General features: G+C 59.9%; 2 protein-coding genes across 2 annotated transcripts in view; one reads left to right on the top strand and one right to left on the bottom strand.

The window, feature by feature from the left end:
* DOK7 (docking protein 7) overlaps positions 1-9120 on the top strand; it is a 30364-nt gene extending 21244 nt beyond the window's left edge. The window contains 4 exon segments of the mRNA XM_023738000.1: positions 1-341; positions 5009-5045; positions 8600-8755; positions 8987-9120. The exon segment at positions 1-341 is cut by the window's left edge and continues 62 nt beyond it. Coding sequence (XP_023593768.1) covers positions 1-341; positions 5009-5045; positions 8600-8755; positions 8987-9120 — 668 coding nt within the window.
* Positions 9121-15629: 6509 nt separating this feature from the next.
* LRPAP1 (LDL receptor related protein associated protein 1) overlaps positions 15630-21029 on the bottom strand; it is a 19162-nt gene continuing 13762 nt past the window's right edge. Inside the window, 3 exon segments of the mRNA XM_023737977.1 lie at positions 15630-16046; positions 18369-18545; positions 20405-20649. Coding sequence (XP_023593745.1) covers positions 15984-16046; positions 18369-18545; positions 20405-20649 — 485 coding nt within the window. The 3' untranslated portion in view covers positions 15630-15983.

The following is a 21029-nucleotide window of genomic DNA, read 5'->3' as shown; positions in this document are numbered from 1 at the left end:
GGGCGGCCGAGTACCAGGTGCCCGGCGCCCCGCGGCCGCACTACGACACGCCCCGCAGCCTGCGTCAGGCCCCCAGGGACCAGAGCCCGGCCTCTCAGAGCGACCCCGAGGAAGGTGCAGCCGCCGCCACCGCCACCGCCACCACCACCGCAGCCGGGGACTCGGGCGGCCAGACGTCCACAGGGTGTCCCTCCGGCTGGCTGGGCACAGAACGACGGGGCCCGGGGACGGAGGCTCTGCCGCCCAGCCCGGCTCCCGGGGAGCCCTGGGAGGCGGCCGGCCCCCACACAGGGCCCGGCCCAGCCTGCTTTTCCGCCTGCCCCGTCTGTGGAGGACTCAAGGTAAGGCCCCCTCCCTGAGGGCCGCCGCCGCCCCTCGGATGGGAGACGAGGACAGCCCGGCCTCCCGACCCGACCTTCTCCGTGCCGCGCGGTTCAGAGCCCCGGCCTCCTGCGCTGTGGCGGGGCTGGGGTGGGGCGCCCCGGGAGGCCTGTCTGGATGGAGCTGGAAGGCACCCTGGAAGGCAGGAAGCTCTGGGTGGACCGTCGGGGACAGCAGGGCCCAGCCCCAGGCGCCCGCGTCTCTCAGCTCCCCCGTCTCACCCTGGCTGATTCCTGCGCACCTGCAGGGTGGCACGGCATCCTCGCCCCACGGGGAGGAAACTGACGCTCAGGGTCCGGCGACGTGGGAGGCCTGGTTTGCACCCAGGTCTCAGAGGTTCCGGAACCTCGCTGCTCACCCCACACCCGGGTTTTCCTGAGCCCCTGAAAGGACCCCCGGTGGGGAGGGCCTGGGGGCAGGGGCCGGCGGCCGCGGCTCTCCTGGCTGCGCTGTTTGTCCGGTGTGCAGACCAGGGGAGACCACCGCCCAGCCGGCTCCTGCGGGCCACCGTCCTTCTGGGGAGCCGGGACAGGGGATGAGTGTGTGATGGAGGAGGCAGGGCTCCACCAGGGGGTGTCTGATGCCGGCCTTTTGCATTTGGAAGTGGGGAGCTCCAGGCAAGGCCTGGGCGGTCGCCCTGGGTGCGGCTCGTGTGACCCCGCCCTCGGCCCCAGCCTGCATGCAGTGCCAGCTGCTTTGTGCTGCCTTGGACACGCGCTCTGCGGTTTTCGATGCGCTGTGCGAGGCCTGTCCTCTGTGTCCCTCGCCGGCCCTTCTGGTTCTGGAATCTCGGGTGGCTCCGTCCCAGGGTCCCCAGCTCACCTGTACACATCCACCTGTACCTTCAGTTTGGCTGACGATGTGGCTCTTTCACATTTTTAAAACCTGACACTGTTTGTAGCACCTTCTTAGACTGAAATAAAGCGTTCTTTTCATACCATCTTGTCTTTTCCATTTGGCCAGCCCGTTCTGCCTCCCCGCCCGGCCCCCCGGCCTGGTCCTTTGGGTGGGTCTGAAATCCCCAGGGGCCTGGCCACCCTGGGACTACAGGTCACAGAGAGTGACCTTGGCCTGTAGCACGAGGCCTTTCTGTCTTGTTTCGTCTGAAGCCTGAATGCTCTGCAGGCAGAGTGAGCGGCTGCTGCAGACAGCCCCGGGATCCTGGTGTGTGTGTGTGTCTGTGCACGCGTGCTGTGTGTGCACGTATGTATGTGTGCATGTGAGTGCATGCTGTGTGCATGTATGTGTGGACCAGGGGTTGAGCGTGCAACATGTATGTGTTTACATGTGCATGCATGTGTGTGCATATGTGTGTACGCATGTTTACATGGACCAGGGGTTCAGTGTATAACACGTGTGAGTACCTGTATATGTGTGTGTGTATGTGTCTCCATGTGAGTGCATGTGTATATGTGTGTACGTGTGTGAGTGCGTGTGTGTGTGAGTGTGCTGTGCAGATGTGTGCGTGGGCACATACGTGCATGCATCGTGTGAATACTTGTGTATACATGTGTGTGCATGCATGTGCGTGCATATGTGCATGGTATGTACATACGTTTGTGCATGTGTGCATGTATGTGAATGCAGGTGTATGCATATGTGTGATGTATGCATGTTTTATGAACCAGGAGTTGAGTGTTTGACATGTATGTGCATGCATGTGTACGCGTGAGTGTACTGTGCATGAGTATGTGCATGGCTGTATATGCATGCAGGGCATTAACGTGCACACACGTGTGCACACGTGTGTATGTGTACATGCATGTGCGTGCATGTTATGTTCCGGTGCCTCTCCTGGAGACCAGAGGAGATCCTGGTGGTCTCTTGGGCTCAGGTGCAAGGCTCCCTGCATCCAGGTCAGGGGAACGCTTCAGCTTTCTCGTCCTGGCTGTGCGCCTGGAGCCCCTGCCCTGCCCGCCTCCCCATCGCCATCACAGCTCTGCCTTGGCACCTCCCTGGTCAGGGCTGGGTCCCTGCTGACTTCATGGCTCAGGATGGAGCAGCATGGAGTTTCAGTGGCCACACCCTCCACCCCACCAGCTGGGTGGCCCCAGGCCAGTCACCTCTCTGAGCCTCAGTTTCCTCTTCCACAAAGTGGGGATGCTCGTCCCTACCTCTCTGGGCTGTGCTGAGAGGGCCTAACGAGATAATACGTGTAGGTGCCCAACAGATATGGCACTAGTGGGCGTTGCCACCATTGTCCCTACTTGTCACCTCCACCCCAGTCTTGTTACAGAAGTAAGGGCTGTGGGCTCCTGGCACTGGTGAGCGTGTGGGCAGGCGGGGGTGTGAGTCCTTGGGGTCTCACTCTCCGCCCCATGCCCCCCTCCCCTGCCCCACTGGCCTGGGGGTGGGGCAGCCAGCGCCGGAGGAGCAGACTGAGGCTCCAGGGGTGGAGTGACTTGTTCAGCTGTGGGCCTGGGCCTTGGGTCTCCTCGCCTGCAGAGGGCAGCGGGGGTTGTGGGCAGGGCTGAGGGGAGGAGGCACTGTCTGGGGGTGGCAGGGGCAGGACAAGTGGGGGGAGGACAAGTCGGAGCTGGGTTGTGGGGGTGCCTTCCCATCGTGCCTCTGCCTGGAGGAGGTGTGGCTGTGGTCCCTGTGCTGGGAGACCTGGGTTGGGGGCACGCAACATCCCTCACTGCCATAACTCACCACCGTGACCCTCAGGGTGGGGGCTGCTGGGGGCGTGGCCCTCCAGTGCAATGGAGTGAGGTTGAGGGGTGTACCTCAGCCTCCCCCTGGGCCCCACAGTTGTCCCGGGGATGGGTGGAGCCAGGGGGAGGCCCCCGGAACAGTCTTTCCATGAGGGGCTACCTCATTTTCTGCTTTAGGCGGCTGATTTACTTATTGGGGTGGAAATGAGCACCCTACTCCTGGCTGAGGACGCTGGGATGTGGCTCAAGGTCCCCTGCCTGCTACATCACCCAAGGGTTGCCCAGCCTCGGCCCCTCTCCTTGGGGTGGGCTGGGGAAACTGGAGGAGCAGACGCTCATCTCGTGTCCTTTTCCACCTTCCCTGACCCCAGGTGGGGAGCCAGGAGGGACCCGACACTTGCTCTTTGCCTGGTTGGACCCCGCCCACATCGGCATTTGGATTCGATGCTGTGCTTGCTGGACCAGCCCTCCATAAAGTGGGCAGCATCTATGGGGGGCACAGACAACCCCCAAGAGCCCCGTGGGGTCCCCACACAGCCAGGCAGTGGGAGAGTCCTGGTGTGCTCGGGGGGCTGCTGCTGGGCAGTTAGGACCCCCCCACCTGGTGACGAGGGCTGTGGCTGGGGGTGGGGGCAGGCCGACGCTCCGTGTGGGTCACATGCTGGGCCGGCAGAGCACAGGTCCCCGGAGGCCTGCGTGTGCGGCAGATGTTTCTGTCACCCCATCAGTGTCTCCCTGCCGCCACACGGCCTGCTTACGTCCCGGGCACCGTCAGGAGAGGTGATGAGGTCAGCCAAGCTGACCGCTGTGTGACCAGCCACCCAGGGTCTGCCCAGGGTCAGGACGTGTCCCAGAGTCAGCCGGGCTTCTGCACCCGATGTCCAGTCCCCCAGCCTGCACCGCACGAGCCTCCCCGGATTCCACGGCCCTTCCTCTGAGGAGCTTTGGGGTACTCACATCCTGCTGTGGGCCACTGCCCCTGCATCTGCCCACAGGCCCCACCCAGGGCTCCGAGGCTGCAGTGCTGGTGCTCCTCCAGATTCTATACCCAGCTTGAACCAAAAGCCAGCTGTCATCAAGCAAACCCGTGGCAACTCAGTGTGTGTCAGAGTAGAACTGTGCTCCATAGGGTTTTCAATGGCTGGTTTTTGGGAAGTAGATCAGCAGGCCTTTCTTCTGAGGCACCTCTGGGTGAACTCGAACCTCCAACCTTCTGGCTGGCAGCTGAGTGTGTTCACTGTTTGCATCCCCCAGGGACTCACCTCAGCCAAAATCAAAAAAACAAAAAAAACCTGTTGCCGTTGGGTTGATTCCGACTCATAGTGACCCTACAGGACAGAGTAGAACTGCCCCATAGGGTTTCCAAGGAGCGTCTGGCGGATTTGAACTGCCGACCTTTTGGTTAGCAGCCGAGCTCTTTACCACTGTGCCACCAGGGTTTATCTTGGCCAGGCACTGCCAATTTCACGTGCCCAGAAAGAGGCCCCTGAGGTGTGGGGCGGCTTTGCTCATCGTGGCCAGGGCCGCCTAGGTGGGCTCGGGGAGCCCCGGCTCCATCTGCAGAGGCCAGAGGGCAGATATTCCAGGCTCTGTGGGCCACGTGGTCTCTGTCCCACCAAGGACAGCTCGTAAATGCCTGGGCGTGGCTTCGCTCTCTGGCTCTGCATTTACAGGCCAAAGGAATATAACCAGCCCTGGCTCAGGATGTCTTTGTCCCCAGCAGCCCCGGCCCCCAGCCCCTCCGAGGACCCACAAAGGGCGGCTGCACGTGAGCTGGGCCTTGGGGCTAGTGGCCCGCCAAGCCCTGGTGCCTCAGGGCCCAGGGGCTGAGAGGTCAGCGTCGGGGTCCCCGGCCCCTCCCCCTTGTGCAGGCCCCCGACCTGGGCTCACTCTCTGGTTTCGCTGGTTCCCGGGCCCACGGTGGGGGACGTGGGAAGCCAGATGACACACTGACAGAGTTCTTTTTGGTTCAGGGAGCAGCCGCCTCACCCCCTGGGCTCCCGGCAACGCGTGCAGGTAAGCACTGGGAGGCTCTCGACCAGGCGCCCACAGCAGGCGGGACAGGGGTGACTCTGGGTCCTGGGGACTGCAGCTCCCAGCCAGCCAGATTCGTGCCGGCACAAGGGCCATGGGTAAAGGATGGCAGAGGGCAGCAGCGGGTAACAGCGTTGTGCAGGGGAGCCCCTGCTGGGTCTGCTCGTGTGCGCGCTGTCTCAGAGCGGGAGGGAAGCCGGCTGCAAACGGGGGAGACGTCCAGGTGACAGCACAGCTCCCAGCGAGGGAGGGGCTTGGGGATCGAGGGGGTGGCACAGATCCAGGGGTGGCCTTGGTAAGTGCAGCTTGGGGGCAGCGGCGGGGAGATGCTGTGTCTCCTTCCAGAAGCTCGGTTGGAAGGACTGGAAGACGCTAGCTCTGGCCGGGCAGCCCTGGGCCGCAGGGGAGAGGCTGAAGGTCGTGGGCAGGGCAGGCCTGGGCATGGGCAAGGTGGGCTCGAGGTCAGCGGCGCTCTGTCCATTGTCTCCTTGGCTCAAGCTGGGGTGAACACCTTCGGAGGTGTGGGGAGCCTGTGTGGGGCCAGGCCCTGGATGTAGGGCCCAGGCTGACCCAAACGGACATTGGGCTGAAAGGGGTCAGTCGGCAGGCGGCCTGGGGGTTCCCTGGGTCAGGATTGGTTCTGGCCTGGACAAAGGGTGGGGCCATAAGGGGCTCCTGACACCGTTCTCCCGTCAGGGGCCAGCTTTACTGTCTATGCCCAGGCCAGTGTGTGTGGCTCTGGAGGGGTGGAGGGGCAGGCCGGGGACAGGGGGCTGGCAGGGTGCTGGGGGCAGGCCATGCGTGGGATCTGCCCAGGGCTGGGGACAGAGGTGTCTCTGGCCTGGGCCAGGTCCAGGGCTGCTCACTGTGACCGGGGCCCCATGATAGCTGTCTGGGCACCCAGGGGAGGGTGTTGGTGTGCCAGGGCCTGGGTGTGGCCAGGGAAAGGCAGGGTTGGTGGGGGAATGGTTAGTATCCATCTGTTCCCGCTTTGTTCTGGGAAGTGTTGGAGGAGCTTGTAACGGTGGTTACAGGGTTACAGGACAGGGAACCGAACAAAAGGTCAGGACATGGGGCGGGGGCAAGGCAGATGGAGTGACCGGGCACAGGGAGCGGGGCAGCGAGTCCCTCCAACAGGTGACCTGAGGTCTCTCCCAGGGTCAGCTCTGTGGGTGCAAGGCCCTGCTGAGGGCAGCTGGCCTCCTCTCCCCTCCCCATCGCAGTCCTGTAAAACGGCCACAAGGTCCCTTCCCTCACACACGTGTTCCTGTCTGCTGTGGGTCCCTGCACCCCAGCCCGCAGGGTGGAAGGGCGTGGCCTGGTGGCCTGGGCCTCGTGGCCTCCACGGTTGCTCCACCCCGTGACCGAGACTGCCCCTCTGTGGAACAAAGAGGCTGGGTAGGGGGTCCCGAGAGTCTCCTAGAGCCATGCCCTCTCTGGCCCACCATGCCAGGCTGGGTCCTCCCAAGTAACGGGCTGCCCCAACAGGGGGACAGGGACTGAGCTGTCCACCTGTGCAGCTGCCTGGGTTGGGCTTCAGACGGGCGGCTTCCAGGCCTGGGTGGCCAGGCTGGGGGCGGGTCCCAGGACGGAGGAGGGAGCTCAGTGAGGGGGCCTGGATGTTTCTCTGTGGGTTGGGGAAGGTGGCACCCCCACAGTGCTGCTTTGAGGCCAAGGCTTGGGGTGGTGAGCAGTCCCCCTGAGCCGCTGTGCAGGGATCTGAGTGATGCTGTGTACGCCCACTCCAAGGCCCTTCCAGAACCTTCCTTCTCCCCCTCTCTGGGCCTCATTGTCCCCCTGCCTCCACCCTCTCCCCTCCAGCCACCCGTCTTGGAAACCCTCTACAGACTCCTCCTCCTGGCTCTCAAAGACTCCTGCACGGAGGCCCGGCCTCCTTTTACGCTGGACCCCTCGGAGGTCTCTGAGATGGGCTGGGATGGGCCGAGTGGGCATTGCTTCCGGCGCCCGCTGCACAGCTGTGGCTGCATAGAGGATGAGCGGCTAAAAGCACGTGCGGTTTTCATGCTGTCGGCGTTTCTAGGGCCTGGGGCGTCCGTGCTTGGGGGACGCAGCGGCCGGAGGCGGCCCAGCCATCGGGGAGGAAGGGGCGGGGGCAGCAAGGGGACTGGGTGGGGTGGACCAGGTCGACCTGGGCTCCGACCCCAGCTCTGCTCAGGGGGCTCCCTGGCATCCATCTCCCTACTGGGGCATGCAGGTAATACAGTGCTGGCGTGAGGTGCCCTGTGGGCGTGGGTCTCTAGCAGGTGCCCGTGGGGGACTGCCACCCCGGTGTCTGGGTGGCCAAGGGGCCGGTGCCAGGCAGCGGCTATGAGCGACGCAGGCCCTGCACAGAGTGCCTGGTGGAGGCAGCGTCAGGACCCTCCCCTGGCACACGGGGTGTGCGGCTCCCAACTCCCCAGTGCAGGGAACGGGGAGCCTGCCATCCCCGGGGGAGGCTGAGGCTCCGGACGAGAGTGGGAGAGAAGGGGTGGTCAGGGCTTCTGACGCCTGATGCCAGGCTCCTACTGCCGAGAGGTCCTGAAGTGTCCCCACATACCCCTCAGAGAGCAGAGTGCCCTCCCCGAGTCTGTGGCCATGCTGGCCTGGAGGAAGGGTGGGTGCTTTTCTCAGAGGACAGCCCAGTGGGTCCAAATGCAGCAGTTCTGCAGGCACCCCATACCCAGCCACCTGCCCGCCACGGCCCGCCACGGCTCAGGGTCCGCCACCCTCAGGGATGGCCCTATCCTCACCTCCTCCTCCAGAAGGACCACCGAGGGTGGCTGGGGGCTGGAGGGCACAGCCTGGGGGGCTGGGGGATGGAGGCCTGCCCCTGAGGCTGGGTGCCTCCTGGGGGCCTTGGTGCTGGGTGGGAAGGGCTCTGGGGCCCCCCAGGCTCCCTTTCTGCCCACCTCATGCCCCCCCTCCATGGGGTTTGCAGACAGCAACCATTATGGGTAGAGGGGAGGCGGCCAGCCTGGAGGGTGCGTGCTGCTGGGACAGTCAAAATGGAGAAAGCCCCTGCAGAGAATCGCCTGGCAGGTGGGGTGGCCCGGGGGACACTGAGGGGCAGGCCTGGGTGCAGGGACAGAGCAGGGGGATGTGGCCAGGAGGGATGGCCAGGGAAGGTATGGGGCCAAGGGTCGCAGCCTCTGAAGGGTGAAGAATCCAGAGGCTGGAGACAGTGTTGTCCTGTGATGCTGAGGGACCTGGGGGTGCCATGGGGGCACAGTGGTAGACAGTGTTGTCCTGTGACACTGAGGGACCTGGGGGTGTCCACGGGGGCAGGGGGTGTGGTGGTGGACTGTGGTTGGCCCAGGTGAGACGTGGCCAGTGGTGGGGGCAGCCGTGGGCAGGCTCCTTCCAGAAACGAGGCTGTGAGAAGGGAGAGGCAGGTGCATCCGGGTCAGGGAGGGGACATGGCTGGGGTCGGGACAGGCCAGTGCTGGGCCAAAGATGGCCAGTCCAGGAAGTGGTCTGGGGAGGGGTGGAGGCTGCCTGCTGCCCGGGACCCCGTACAGTTTGACAGCCAGCCCAGCTCGTGGCCTAACACCCTGTCTCCACAGGAGCCCCGGGGCCCGGGGATGGTGAGGCCCCCATCTATGTGAACCTCCCGGTCAGCCCCTCCGCTGGGAAGCAGCTGCACTACCTGGGCCTGGAGCTGCAGGAGGCCGGGCCGGGCGTCCGAGGTGAGGGCCGGGGCCCCCCCCGAGACCCCCCACGCCCAGTGGGCACATCTTCCAGGGCCGTCAGCCAGGACCTTAGCCATTAGTGACCCCGACCCTTGCTCCCGGACGCGGCGCCGAGTCCCTGGTCCCACCTCGGGGGGGGGGGGTCTGGGGGGGAGGTTCCCATGGAGCCCCAGCTCAGTTCCTGGCCGCCCCAGCTGGTGCCGACTCACTCCCACGGCCCGCTTGCAGGGGCCAGCGCCTCGCGGTACGCGCACATCGACATCACGGCCACCGAGACTGCCCACAGGGTGGGCACGCAGCACGCGCAGACGCGGGAGGAGCGGCTGCCCGAGCTGGAGCAGAGGCGGCGGGCGCAGCCGTGAGGCCGGACCCCCAGCTTCTCTGCGGCCGCTTGGCATTCTCAGTGGTCTGGGCTCAAGGTCATGGCCCTTGGCCTCTGGCAGCTGAGGGGGCACGCTGGCTCCGTGCCTGGGCCGGGAGGGGTGAGGGGGCCCCGAGAGCCACACTGCCCATCCCAGCACGGACGGCTCTGCTCCTGCTGGGCTCGGGGCGACCCCTCTCTGGCCTCACTGGTCCCAGTGCCCACCCTTCCTCTGGCCTTAGTAGTCCGCTCTGGGCCTCAGAGACGTGCTTCTCCAGGGCGAGGCAGCCTTGGACAGGATGCCAGCCTCAGGTCGCGGGTGGCCTGGGACAAATTGAGGAGAGTTACTGTCCCCCACCAGCCCTTGAGGTGGTGACTGTGTGGATTAATGATGTACATGCCTCTTAGCAAAGCACGTGTCGGGATCACAGCAGCACCCGCAGTGCCCCAAGAGCACCCAGCGCTGCCGTGCAGCTGAAGGATCAGGCCAGGGGCTTCCAGTGGCTCCCACCCTCCTGAGAAGGCCCCACGACAGGACACCACACCTCACGGATGGACAGTTGACCCCATGGAGCACAGAGGACCTTCCAAGCCCCCTCCCGCAGTCAGCCTGGGGCGTCACTTCCGCTTGTGTGCTGAGAGGCTTGTAATTTAGCTGACTGTCATCACTTCCTGGGACCTATTACACTTAGTCATGTAAATAGTTTAAAACCTCTAATGTTCTATTTTTAAAAATGCATATTATTTTCCTGAAGGAGTGAAGTGCTTTCTCTTTGCTGTGGTGTCTGCATTGGGCAGTGGCTTTGCCTGGTGGCCCCTGACATGAATCACCCTCCTTCCTTCCTTCTTTCCTTTCTTCCTTTGATCTATCCATCTATCCTCTCATCCACCAAACCAGACATCCATCCATCCTCCCATCCATCCTTCTTCCCACCCACCCACTCATCCATCCATCCACCCACTTATCCATCCATCCATCCACCCACCCACCGATCCACCCTCCCACCCATCCACCCTCCCATCCATCCGTCCATCCACCCACTTATCGATCCATCCATCCATCCATCCATCCCCCCACCGACCCACCCATCCATTCTCCCATCCGTACATTGGTCCATTTCTCCTCCCTCCTTCTCCCTTACTCCTGTCTCTTCCCCACTCCCTCTCTACTTCTAGGAGGCCACCAAGAGTTGGTAGTTAGCCTCCCATTGGGAGTGCAGGTGGCTGACAATCCTGTTTTCCTCCTCTGCCAAGGGTCTCTGAGTTGGCTGGTTCCGGAAAACCAGTCCTCCTTGCCTGCTGCCCCCACCCATCCCCAACCCCCGATTGGCGTTTGGAATCTGACAGCGGGACGAGGGGCCAGCCCTGGGCGGGTTAGGAAGCCAAGGCAAATTTCCCCAACTCTGAAGCGAAGGCCTGGGGATTGTATTCAGTACAAATGGGCGGGTCAGGGTCTTAGCTAGACCCCCCTCCCCCCCAAATACTACCCCTCTGGGCAAGACTCAAAGGGAGCAAGACCTTCCTCCCTTTTCTTTCTTCTAAACTTCCAGCATTGGGCAAGTGGGGCCCAGGACCCCAGCGGGTCTGTGACCAGCTCAGACAGGCAGCTGGGGTTCAGTCCAGCCTCGGCCCCTTACTTGTGACCTTGACTGCTTGGCATCCCTCCTGCAGTTGTGGAGATGCTGACCGAGGCCATGGGGGCACGGGGGTGGGTGTGCAGGGGATGGTCGGCTGAGGGGTGTGATCATGGACTGGCCACATTCTCCCCAATGCTGAGGTAGCTGAACGGTCCCTCAGGAAACATCCCCCTAATGAGGTGTGAAGGTGGGCCAGGGGCCGGGCCAGGGGCTGCTGCGAAGCCGGAGCGTGGGCAGGAGCCAGCAGGCCTGGGGATCAAGTCAGACGTGTCTCGCAAGTTTTCTGCCTTTGACGGGGCGCAGTCTTACCACTTTTCTATCGCTTTAGTGGAAAATACCTGATTTCCTTTGCTGACAAGTTTCTGCCTTACACAGGTTCCGGCTTTCACAGGTTTTATTGTATTTGGATCTTCAAATGTTAGGTAATTCCAGTTTCCGTTTGCTTGAAGATATTTTCAAGCTAGCCTTTTATTTCTGTAAACAATAAGCAAGACTATTTTATAGTCTATCTCTGATCATTGCTGATGTCTGATGGATCTTGGCTGAAAGTGGAGAATACCAGAAATGTTCACCTGTGTTTTACTGACTATGCAAAGATATTCGACTATGTGGATCATAACAAACTACAGATAACACTGTGAGGAATGGGAATTCCAGAACACTTATTTGTGCTCATGAGGAACCTGTACATAGATCAAGAGGCAGTTGTTGGACCAGAACAAGGGGTTACTTCCTGGTTTAAAATCAGGAAAGATGTGTGTCAGGGTTGTGTCCTTTCACCATACTTATTCAATCTGTATGCTGAACAAATAATCAGAGAAGCTGGACTATATGAAGAAAAATGTGGCATCAGGATTGGAGGAAGAGTCATTAACAACCTGCGTTATGCAGATGACACAACCTTGCTTGCTTAAAACGAAGAGGACTTGAAGCACTTACTGATGAAGATCAAACACCACAGCCTTCAGTATGGATTACACCTCAACATAAAACAAAAATCCTCACAACTGGACCAATAACCAAAATCATGATAAATGGAGAAAAGATTGATGTTGTCGAGGATTTCATTTTACTTGGATCCACAATCAACACCCATGGAAGCAGGAGTCAAGAAATCAAAAGCCGTATTGCATTGGGCAAATCTGCTGCAAAAGACTTCTTTAAAGTGTTGAAAAGCAAAGATATCACTTTGAGGACTAAGGTGAGCCTGACCCAAGCCATGGTGTTTTCAATCGCTTCGTATGCATGTGAAAGCTGGACAGTGAATAAGGCAGACCGAAGAATCGATGCATTTGAATTGTGGTGGTGATGAAGAACACTGAACATACCATGGACTGCCCGAAGAACTAACAAATCTGTCTTGGAAGAAGTATAGCCAGAATGTTCCTTAGAAGCAAGGATGGCAAGACTTCGTCTAACATGCCTTGGACATGTTATCAGGAGGGACCAGTTCCTGGAGGACATCATGCTTGGTAGAGGGTCAGTGAAAAAGAGGAAGACCTTCAAGGAGATGGAATGACACAGTGGCTACAGCAATGGGCTCAAACATAGCAAGGATTGTGAGGATGGCGCAGGACCAGGCAGTACTTCATTCTGTTGTCAGAACTGACTCGACAGCACCTAACAACAATCTCTGATCATTTCACTATCGAAAGTCTTTATTGGTCAGTTTCTGCTATTATTCCTGCTGGCTTTTACTAATGGGGTCTTCTGTGCTCAGTGATTTTCAACCCTATGCTATTCATTGTTAGTGAAAAATTATTTTTGTGTTTGAGAACTTAAGGTAATTTCCAAGGGTAAAGAGGCTTGTTTATGTGAACTTCAGCCAGGTGCTGGGGCACCACCAAGCTAGAACCACTGTAAAGCCAAGTTTGTAGATTGGGGTTTTCTGTACCACACAAGTGGTTGATCCAGGGAGCAATTTATAAAGGGATGGCCCTTGGTCAGATCTTGTCAGGAGCAGGACTTTCTTCTAACCCTCCTTTCTTGGAGTAGGCAGAAGGGGGTTCGTATTGATTCACGCTTCCTGAAGGTATAGCTTAAGGGGCCCCAGTCATCAGAAAGGGTTTCCAGACTCCCACCGTAGGCAGGCCTGGGGCCTTGACTTCTGTCCTCTTCACTGAGTGAGATCACGGAGACTAAAGACTAAAGCCCGTGTCTTCCTGGAGCCCTTAGGGCAAAAGGCACTCCTGAGCTCCTGCTTTACCTTAAATTTTGGCCGTTCCTTCCTAGGTTGCCAGATTTTCACTGCTCGTAAGGAGATGCATTTAATGCAGCATATTTATCTTTAGCGTGTTAGTCCAAATAACCTAGCCTGTCATTACTGGAATTGGAAATTCCTTTCCTCTTTTGAAAAACAAACATTTAAGGGTATAAATTTCCCTCAGTTATCACTCTAGCCACATTACCCCGTTTTGACATGTACTATTTCCATTATCATTCGGTTCAAAATAGTTTCTAATTTCTGGTACGGTTCCTTCTTTGACCCATGTGTATTTGAAATTTCTTTAAATTGCCTTGTTATTGATTTCCTCAACTGTACTGTGGTCAAAGAATGTGATCTGTGTCACTCTATCCTGTGAGAATTACTGACACTTGCTTTGTGTCCTGGTACATGGTCAATTTCCAGAATGTTCTATGTGTGCCTGAGAAGGATGTTTTCTCTAATTGGCATAAAGAGAGCAAGCTTGTTAAATGTATTGCCCAAAGCTTCTATATCCTTACTAATTCTATCTTCTTGATACACTGTCAGTTACTGACAACTGTTAGAAAAGAAGGTTCAAAATCAATGATCTAAGCTTCTACCGTAAGAAGCTAGAACAAGGAGAGCAAATTATGGGCACATTAAGTAGAACAAGGGAAATTTACAAAATAGCAGCAGAAATCTATGAAAACAACAACACAGAATAAAGTCAACGAACCCAAAAGCTGGTTCTTGGAAGGGGGTCCTGTAAAATTCAAAAACCCTTAGCTAGACTCATCAGGGACAAAAAGACAAAACCTAAATTAGCAACATGAGGAATACGGAGACTGTCACTATCGGTTCTACAGACACTAAGAAGATAAGGGATATTAGGAACAAGTTTATGCCAATTATTTTGACAGTTTAGAGGAAATTCCTTGACAAATATCTTAAAAATATGATACGAGGAAACAGAAAATCTAAATAGCCTCCAGTCTATTTTAAAAAATTGAATTCTCAATTTAAAAAAAAAAAAAAAAAAAACCTTAGCACAAAGAAGACTCCAGGCTGGTCTGGCTTCATTCATAAACTCTATCACACATTTAAGAAAGAAATAATAGCAAGCCTACCCAAACCATTGCAGAAAATAGAGAAGGGGCCTGAGGGAGGGCTCTGTAATAGCTACTTCCTGAGCTGTGTGTCGATTACCTAATTCATTTTGGAATAATTCACCTGCTTCACTGAGCTGGGGTCGTATGCTTTGTGCACGTTTGTGAATGCATGTCTCACTCTGATATGATCATGTAGAAGTTAAAGCAGTGCAGCCACAGGCACCCAGCTCAGGGTGCTTTCATTTTTCATTTACTCACCTGCCAGCCCAGGGACCACACGATTCTTTCCTCCAGGGGAAGAAGCTAGAGTAGCCCTTAGTAAAGCTGCACCCAGTTCTCTTGCACGTGACTTAAGACCCAGGGGCTCCTGGAAGTGTCTGGCCCTCGGTGATGGTGAACTGAATACAGGGTCCCCTCTGTTGGCCCCCACCCTGGGCCCAGCCTCACCCAGGCTGGTCAGCGCAGTGCTTGCTGGTGACTGTGCACCCCTCCCCCCAGGTCTACAGTCGGGACCCTAGTGAATACTCGAGCTGTTGAGAGAACCACAGGTGGCCGGGAGCCAGGAGGCCGGCTCTGAGCCCTGATGGTAGGAACGTGGAGACCCTGGCCAATGAGCATGTCTGCCCCTTGGATGTGGTGTCACTGAGTTGGGACAGTCCCCCTGCCCTGCCCGTGAGGTCACGAGTGGCACTGCATGCTAGGAAGGACAGACCCCTCTGGTTGGTGTGTGGTGGACACATGGAGGCCCCTGGTGGTGGCTGTGCAGGTGGAGGGTGGGCGTGCGGGTGGCATTCCAGGGCCCGGCAAAAAGCCCTATCTTCACCAGGGACCCCTCTGGGAGTGGGACGGCAGCCATGGGGACATCTGTAGGTGCCACGTGCTGGGCTGTCACCACGTGTCAGCACCTGTCAGCAGTTCACGCCCTACGCTTCTGGTCCTTCACTTTTCCTGAGCAGCCAGAGCACGTGCGTTTGAGTCCGCGCTCTCTGGCTGTGACCTTTGCTGAGATCACCAGAGCTGAAAGGTGGTTCAAACATGAGGGTCGTGTCACGTTCCTGGATGGGGATCCCGCTGCTGGGATTTCAGGGACGGGCTGGGTGCAGGCCCCACACCACAGGCTCTAGGTGAGCAGTGGCGCTCAGGCGGACACAGGCTTTGCAGCCCCTCATGCCCCCAGCCAGCCCATCTCCCTCGGGGCAGCACGGCGGGGCGGGGGGGGCAGCGCCCCCACCTTCTGTGACCTGCGGATCCAGGCATCCGCCTACTGCCACCCACAGCTCCAACTCAGAGCTGTGTGCTGCCCAACTGGGGGAGGGGCGCCACATGTGCAGGGGACGGCAGCGCCCCCTGGTCCTTCCTGCTCAACAGGCATCAGCAAAGACAGGCGCGCGCGTGTGCGCGTGTGGGGGGGGCGGGGGGTGCAGAGAGTGTCAGGGGAAGGGCGGGAAGCAGGGACTGAGGACACAGCATCAGCAGCGGACTCAGAAGCGCCACGGGCTCCACCGAGTGAATCCTGTCGGCCAGCACAGGCCAGCACCGAGACGGACGGCGCTGGGACAGAGGGCTCATCCTTGCCGGCTGACGGTGTCAGGAGCGTGGTGTATTTCTAGGATGCCACACACACGTGCCCAGCGGCAGATTTACAAGATCTGACACAGCTGTGCCGTTGTGGCACAGAGCAGCTTGGGACCGTTTTCCCTGGAGAGACACTGCCACGCTCGTCTGGGAGTAAAAAAGTCTGTCAACCAGAGCCGGGACCACGGAGACGGCCGACAGCAGAGATCCTCCTCGGTCATCAAGACCCTCCCCTGTCCATTCACTCAGTGGCAGCTCCAAAGTCACTTGGGACAGCCTTCCCCACGGCCAGCCCCAGAGGCAGGTCCCCAGCTCCCGACGCCTCGACCGTCCTCAGCACGCCACCTCCCGCTGTGGCTCAGAGCTCATTGTGACGGCCTCTCGAGACCCTGCCGGCCAGGTCCTGCAGGTGCTTCTTCACCTGAAACGGACAGCAAGTGTCAGAGGGCAGAAGCCAGCTCCCTGCAGGCTCGGAGTGCACGCAACGGGAACTCTGCTTCTCTCCCCCACAGGAACCCACCCAGCCGGAAATCAGACCCAATTCACAGAGCCGCTCACTGCCAGCGAGCACGACAAGCAAGCAGCTGGAAGCAGACGGCTCTGCAGAGAACGGGCGCTTGGGGTGTGTCGCGTACCCACGCCGTCACATCTGAAGGCAGTGAGCGGAGACGTGACAAACACGGCCTCCCTTCGGGCTCCCCTTCCTCCCGCCGGCTTTCCTGAGCGGAGGAGGGGGCTGACCTCAGACCCCAAGGGGCTGCTGCCCTGGGAAACGCCTCCGACCTGTCGCCACTACCGCAGGGTGGCCGACTCTGCGGAGGATTCGCCGTGCGCCAGGTGCCTTTTTTCTAGTTCTCACAAAACCCAGCAAGGCCGAGGTGCGGGTTCGCGACCTGCGCCCACCCTTGCGTGGCCCCAGACTCAATTCTGCATGGGCCTCTCAGCCAGAACCATGGCGACCTGCCGCGCCTTTGTCATCTTTCCCTGTCACAGATGAATGCTTCTCACGGGCGGATGTAATTCTGGGCCCCGCTTCCCGCGCTGACGGGTATCTGAGCCTGTGCTGCCCCTCCCCACCCCACCCTGCCAAAACGGAGGCACAGGAATGCAGCCTTTCCTCTTGGTGCTTCTGCCTTCTTTTCAGCCTTTCCTTATTTCTGAGTAGGTGACAGAAGTTCAAAGGAGCCGTGGGGGCGCAGTGGTTAAGTGCCTGGCTGCTAACTCCGTGGGAGAAAGGCCTGGCAGTCTGCTTCTGTAAAGCCCACAGCCCTGGAAACTCTGGGGCGGGGACTCCACCCTGCCCGGGAGTGTCGCTGAGTTGGAATGGACTTGATGGCAGTGGCTTTCTTAATGTAGTTCCAAATTCAGCAGGTACAGCAGAGTCTCCCTCCTCCCCTGGCCCCCTGCCACCTAGTTCCTTCCAGAGACGACCAAATGGGCGGTTTCTAGAGTTTTCTACGTATTCATAAGCACATTCTTACATTGTCTCTTACTTTTTTCACTTAATCACTTGATCTCAGCCAGAGCCTGGTCCCTGTAAAGGGATTCCTCTTGCTGGAAGGGCTGAGGCATCCAGTGTGCGGGATCCACACACACTCCTTAACCAGGACACCCAGGCTGCTTCGTGCCTCTGCTGGCACGCGTGACGAAGCAGTATCCTGATGGTCGGCGGACACGGCCACGCACGCAAGCTCTAGTTAGCTGACGCTGTGCTCCCGGCACCTGCCCGGAAAGCTCGGCCCGTGCTTGGGACAGCAGAGGGTGCTTGTGCAGCCCCACACCGGGACCACCTCGGGGCCCCTGACAGAGCCTGAAGAACCAACACAGGCGGCCCACAAAGCCCGCACGAGGGACGGCGTCAGCCCAACACACACAGTCCACCACCACCCGGGCATGCTGCACGCTCACGATCCTGCCCTGGAAAACGTGGAAGGTCTGCAGAGAGACGCTAACTCCCGCCAGGGAGCACCTCTGGGGTGGGCACGCCTTGGGGGTGGAGAGTCTGCGGGGGCGGGCAAGTCTACAGGGGCTGGAGTGTCTATGGGGGGAGGAGAGGTGGCAGAAGAGCCTATGGGGGTGGGCAGGTGAGTCTCCGCGGTCGGACGCGTCTGGGAGGGTACGCAGAGAAGCCTCCTGCTAGGTTTGCAAAACACATGAACCCCCTGCCATAGAGCTGATTCCCACTCACAGTGACCCTCTAGGACAGAGGACAACTGCCCCACAGGGTTTCCAAGGAGCGCCTGGAGGATTCACACTGCTGACCTCCCGGTTAGCAGCCGAGCTCTGAACCACTGTGCCACCAGGGCTACACCCGCTTTGCGAAGGACGGTGAACTAACGCACCCCATGTGCGATGTGGGACGGACACCAGGAAAGGCTGATTTCTAAGGGCAGCAGCATCCATGGCGGCCCTGCCCCCGGCCCTGGCCTGCAGCTGTGGGGGGATGGGACCTTTCCCCACAGCAGGCACCTGGTACTTGGCCCCTCTCTGCCTTTGGCACCCACCACCTCAGCGTCTTCACCTGTGTATCCAGGGCACGGCCCAGCTGAGCCCCTCCCAGGAGCCCAGAGCGGGGTGGTGCGTCTGAGACATGGACACCAAACTCACCAGGCTGGGGGGGAGGGGAGGAGGAAACGGAGGCAGGGGGACGGGGGTGGGGGGAAGAGGCTGGGCCCCGCCTGCTGCCTCCCGTGCAGACCCCCTGCAGGAGCCTGGATCCCGGGCCTGCGGGGCGGCGGCCCACCTTGTAGCCCAGCTCCTTGGCCTTCTCCTCCAGCAGCGCGTACTTCTCGCGGCTGCGGCTCAGATGCTCCCTGTCGCCCAGGCTCTCCACGTGCCGCAGCTTCTGGTGGGAGAGCTCCAGCTGCTTCTGGTAGTGGCTGTGCTTCTCGATCTTGGCCTCGAAGTGCTTCAGCTCCTCCTAGGTCACAGGAAGCCGGGGTCACTCTCCTCAGCCCGCCTGGGGGCCGGCGTGGCGTGACATGGGGCTCAGGGAGCAGAGGACAGTGAGGGACATGGGCTGCCACTGCTCCCGCTGCGTCACGATGACAGGTGGGCTCTGTGCTAAGACCACCGTAACTCAATGTAAAGGCTCTGAAACGAGGCATGCCCGTGCCCCTTCCAACAGCCCTGGTGGACCACCAGCACCCACCTTCCTCACCAGCACCCTGACCCCTGTGGCCCCAATGCACTGTCCCTGTGACCAGCAGCTGCCCTCAACCCCAGAGGCCAGGCCAGAACCTGCAGCCATTCAGCTCTGCCCTGGCCCTGCCCCGTCCCCACAGCCCCATCTCTGTGTATGGCCCCATCCCCAGGCCTCAAGCCCTGACCCCGTGCCCCCAACCCCATCCCTGCACCCCTGTCCCCTGGTTCCCACAGCCCTCTCCCTGCATCCCCATCCCCATAGCCCAGTCCCTGTGCCCTCATTCCCACAGTCCTGTCTCTGCACATGGCTGGACACCACTCTGACTCCCGGCTGGTAGCCCTACGCCAGGCTCCCCTGTGGCCTGTGCTGCTAGGCCCCCACTCTAGACTCAACGCTCCCTTCCCGGCCCAGCACCCCACACTCTCTCACTTCTAGAAATCCACCTGCAGTCAGCCACCCCCTCATCTAGAGCAGTCTTCCTTACGGACTTGGTCTCAGATGAGGGTCTCCTGCTCCGGGAGGAGCGTCCCTCACCCCTCCGGTCTGGGGCCAACCAAGGCCTGTGTCCCCTCGTCAGTTAGCTCCGCAAGGGTGGGAACCATGTCCCCTGTGTCCACGTGCAGCGCTGACCTGGTGGCTGCATCTGCCCCAGACGCCGTCTGACTTCCAACACCTCCCCGTTCTGTTCACCCTGACTGTCTCTGAGCTGTTCACGGAGGCGCCGCCCCGTTTCCGCCCTGCGCCCCGGCTCCCACACCATGGGTGACTGCTCGTCTCTACGGCCTGTGGTGGCACTGCCCTCCGCACCTCCTGGGAGTTCTGGGCACACACGTCGACACCCCAACGTCCCACTAGCCCCACAAAGAGCGGCTCACCCTCTTTCCTGTCCTCGTTCTCCGTCTCATGAAACACCACACTCCCAACAGCCCCCAGTCATTCTTGATGGCCCTGGTCTCATCCTGATCACAACCCTGCCCTATGTGACCCGCGGGGAGTGCAGCAGGGGGCGGTGAGACTTACAGGGCACGTGGACACCCCTTTACAGTCTCATCGTCGCAGCCCAAGCCCAACGTCTCTCCCTCTGAACAACTCCCGAATCCATTCACTGCCCACAGCTCCCACTGCCACCATCTCCTCCCGCCAGCCCTCACTGCCTCCCTCCTAACCCGGCAGCCGGCACCGCCTCCCGCCAGCCCTCACTGCCTCCCTCCTAACCCGGCAGCCGGCACCGCCTCCCGCCAGCCCTCACTGCCTCCGTCCTAACCCGGCAGCCGGCACCGCCTCCCGCCAGCCCTCACTGCCTCCGTCCTAACCCGGCAGCCGGCACCGCCTCCCGCCAGCCCTCCGCCCCCACTCGGCCTCCCTGAGGGCAGACACTCCGTCCACAGGGGACATTACGGCCCTCCTGCAGGTGCTTAGGGTCAGGCAGGCACAAGGCACAGGGGCCCCCATGGGCTGGTGAGCAGGACAGCAGGGCAGAGGTCACCTGGAGAACATGGAGGACAAGGGGAAACGGGTCCATGCTGGATGCTAACCTGCTGCCCCATGTGAGTAAAGGAAGGGAGAGAGACCCTTTCTGTGCTATCTGAGAACGCAACAGGAGGGATGTTTGCCCAATAGAGCCGCATCCTTACCCGGAACGACTCCAGCTCCTTCTGGGTGAAGTTGGCAGACTTGGCCATGTCCCACAGGTCAATCACTCGGGGCTCTTCAAACTCTGCTGGGACAGCAAGGCAGGCTCTGTGACCCCAGCGACAGCGCGGAGCCACACACCCCGCCCAGCCAGCACCGTGTTTACCACGTATGTGGGAGTGTGTGTTGTGTGTGCACAAGCACCGTGTTTACCGCGTATCCGGGAGTGTGTGTCGTGTGTGCACAAGCACCGTGTTTACCACGTATGCGGGAGCGTGTGTTGTGTGCACAAGTGCCTGTGTGAGCACGTGAGCGCTGGAGTGTATGCGTGTACGCGTGCGTCTGCATGCGTGTGTTCAGTGTCCCCTGGAGCACGCAGGGCATCTTCTTCAAGCACACCCGCTCTGCAGCCCACAGGACGGCTGAAACGCAGCCCTCGCGGCGCCGTCCCCGCTCCCTCGGGTCAAGCAGAGGCCACCAGGGCATGGTGAGGCCCTCCATGGTCACCTGCTGCTCTGGGGTCAGGCCGCACGCATCTCTCTCACTCCCGAGGGAAGCGAACCAGACGGAACTAGACTAGAACGGGTCTCGAGCGAACCAGACGGAACTAGACTAGAACGGGTCTCG

The sequence above is a fragment of the Trichechus manatus genome, unplaced genomic scaffold (assembly GCF_000243295.1).
Source record: "Trichechus manatus latirostris isolate Lorelei unplaced genomic scaffold, TriManLat1.0 scaffold00111, whole genome shotgun sequence".
In the NCBI taxonomy this organism is placed as follows: Eukaryota; Metazoa; Chordata; class Mammalia; order Sirenia; family Trichechidae; genus Trichechus; species Trichechus manatus.
Note: the sequence above shows the minus strand (reverse complement) of the source record. Positions and strands in the feature narration are given on the sequence as shown.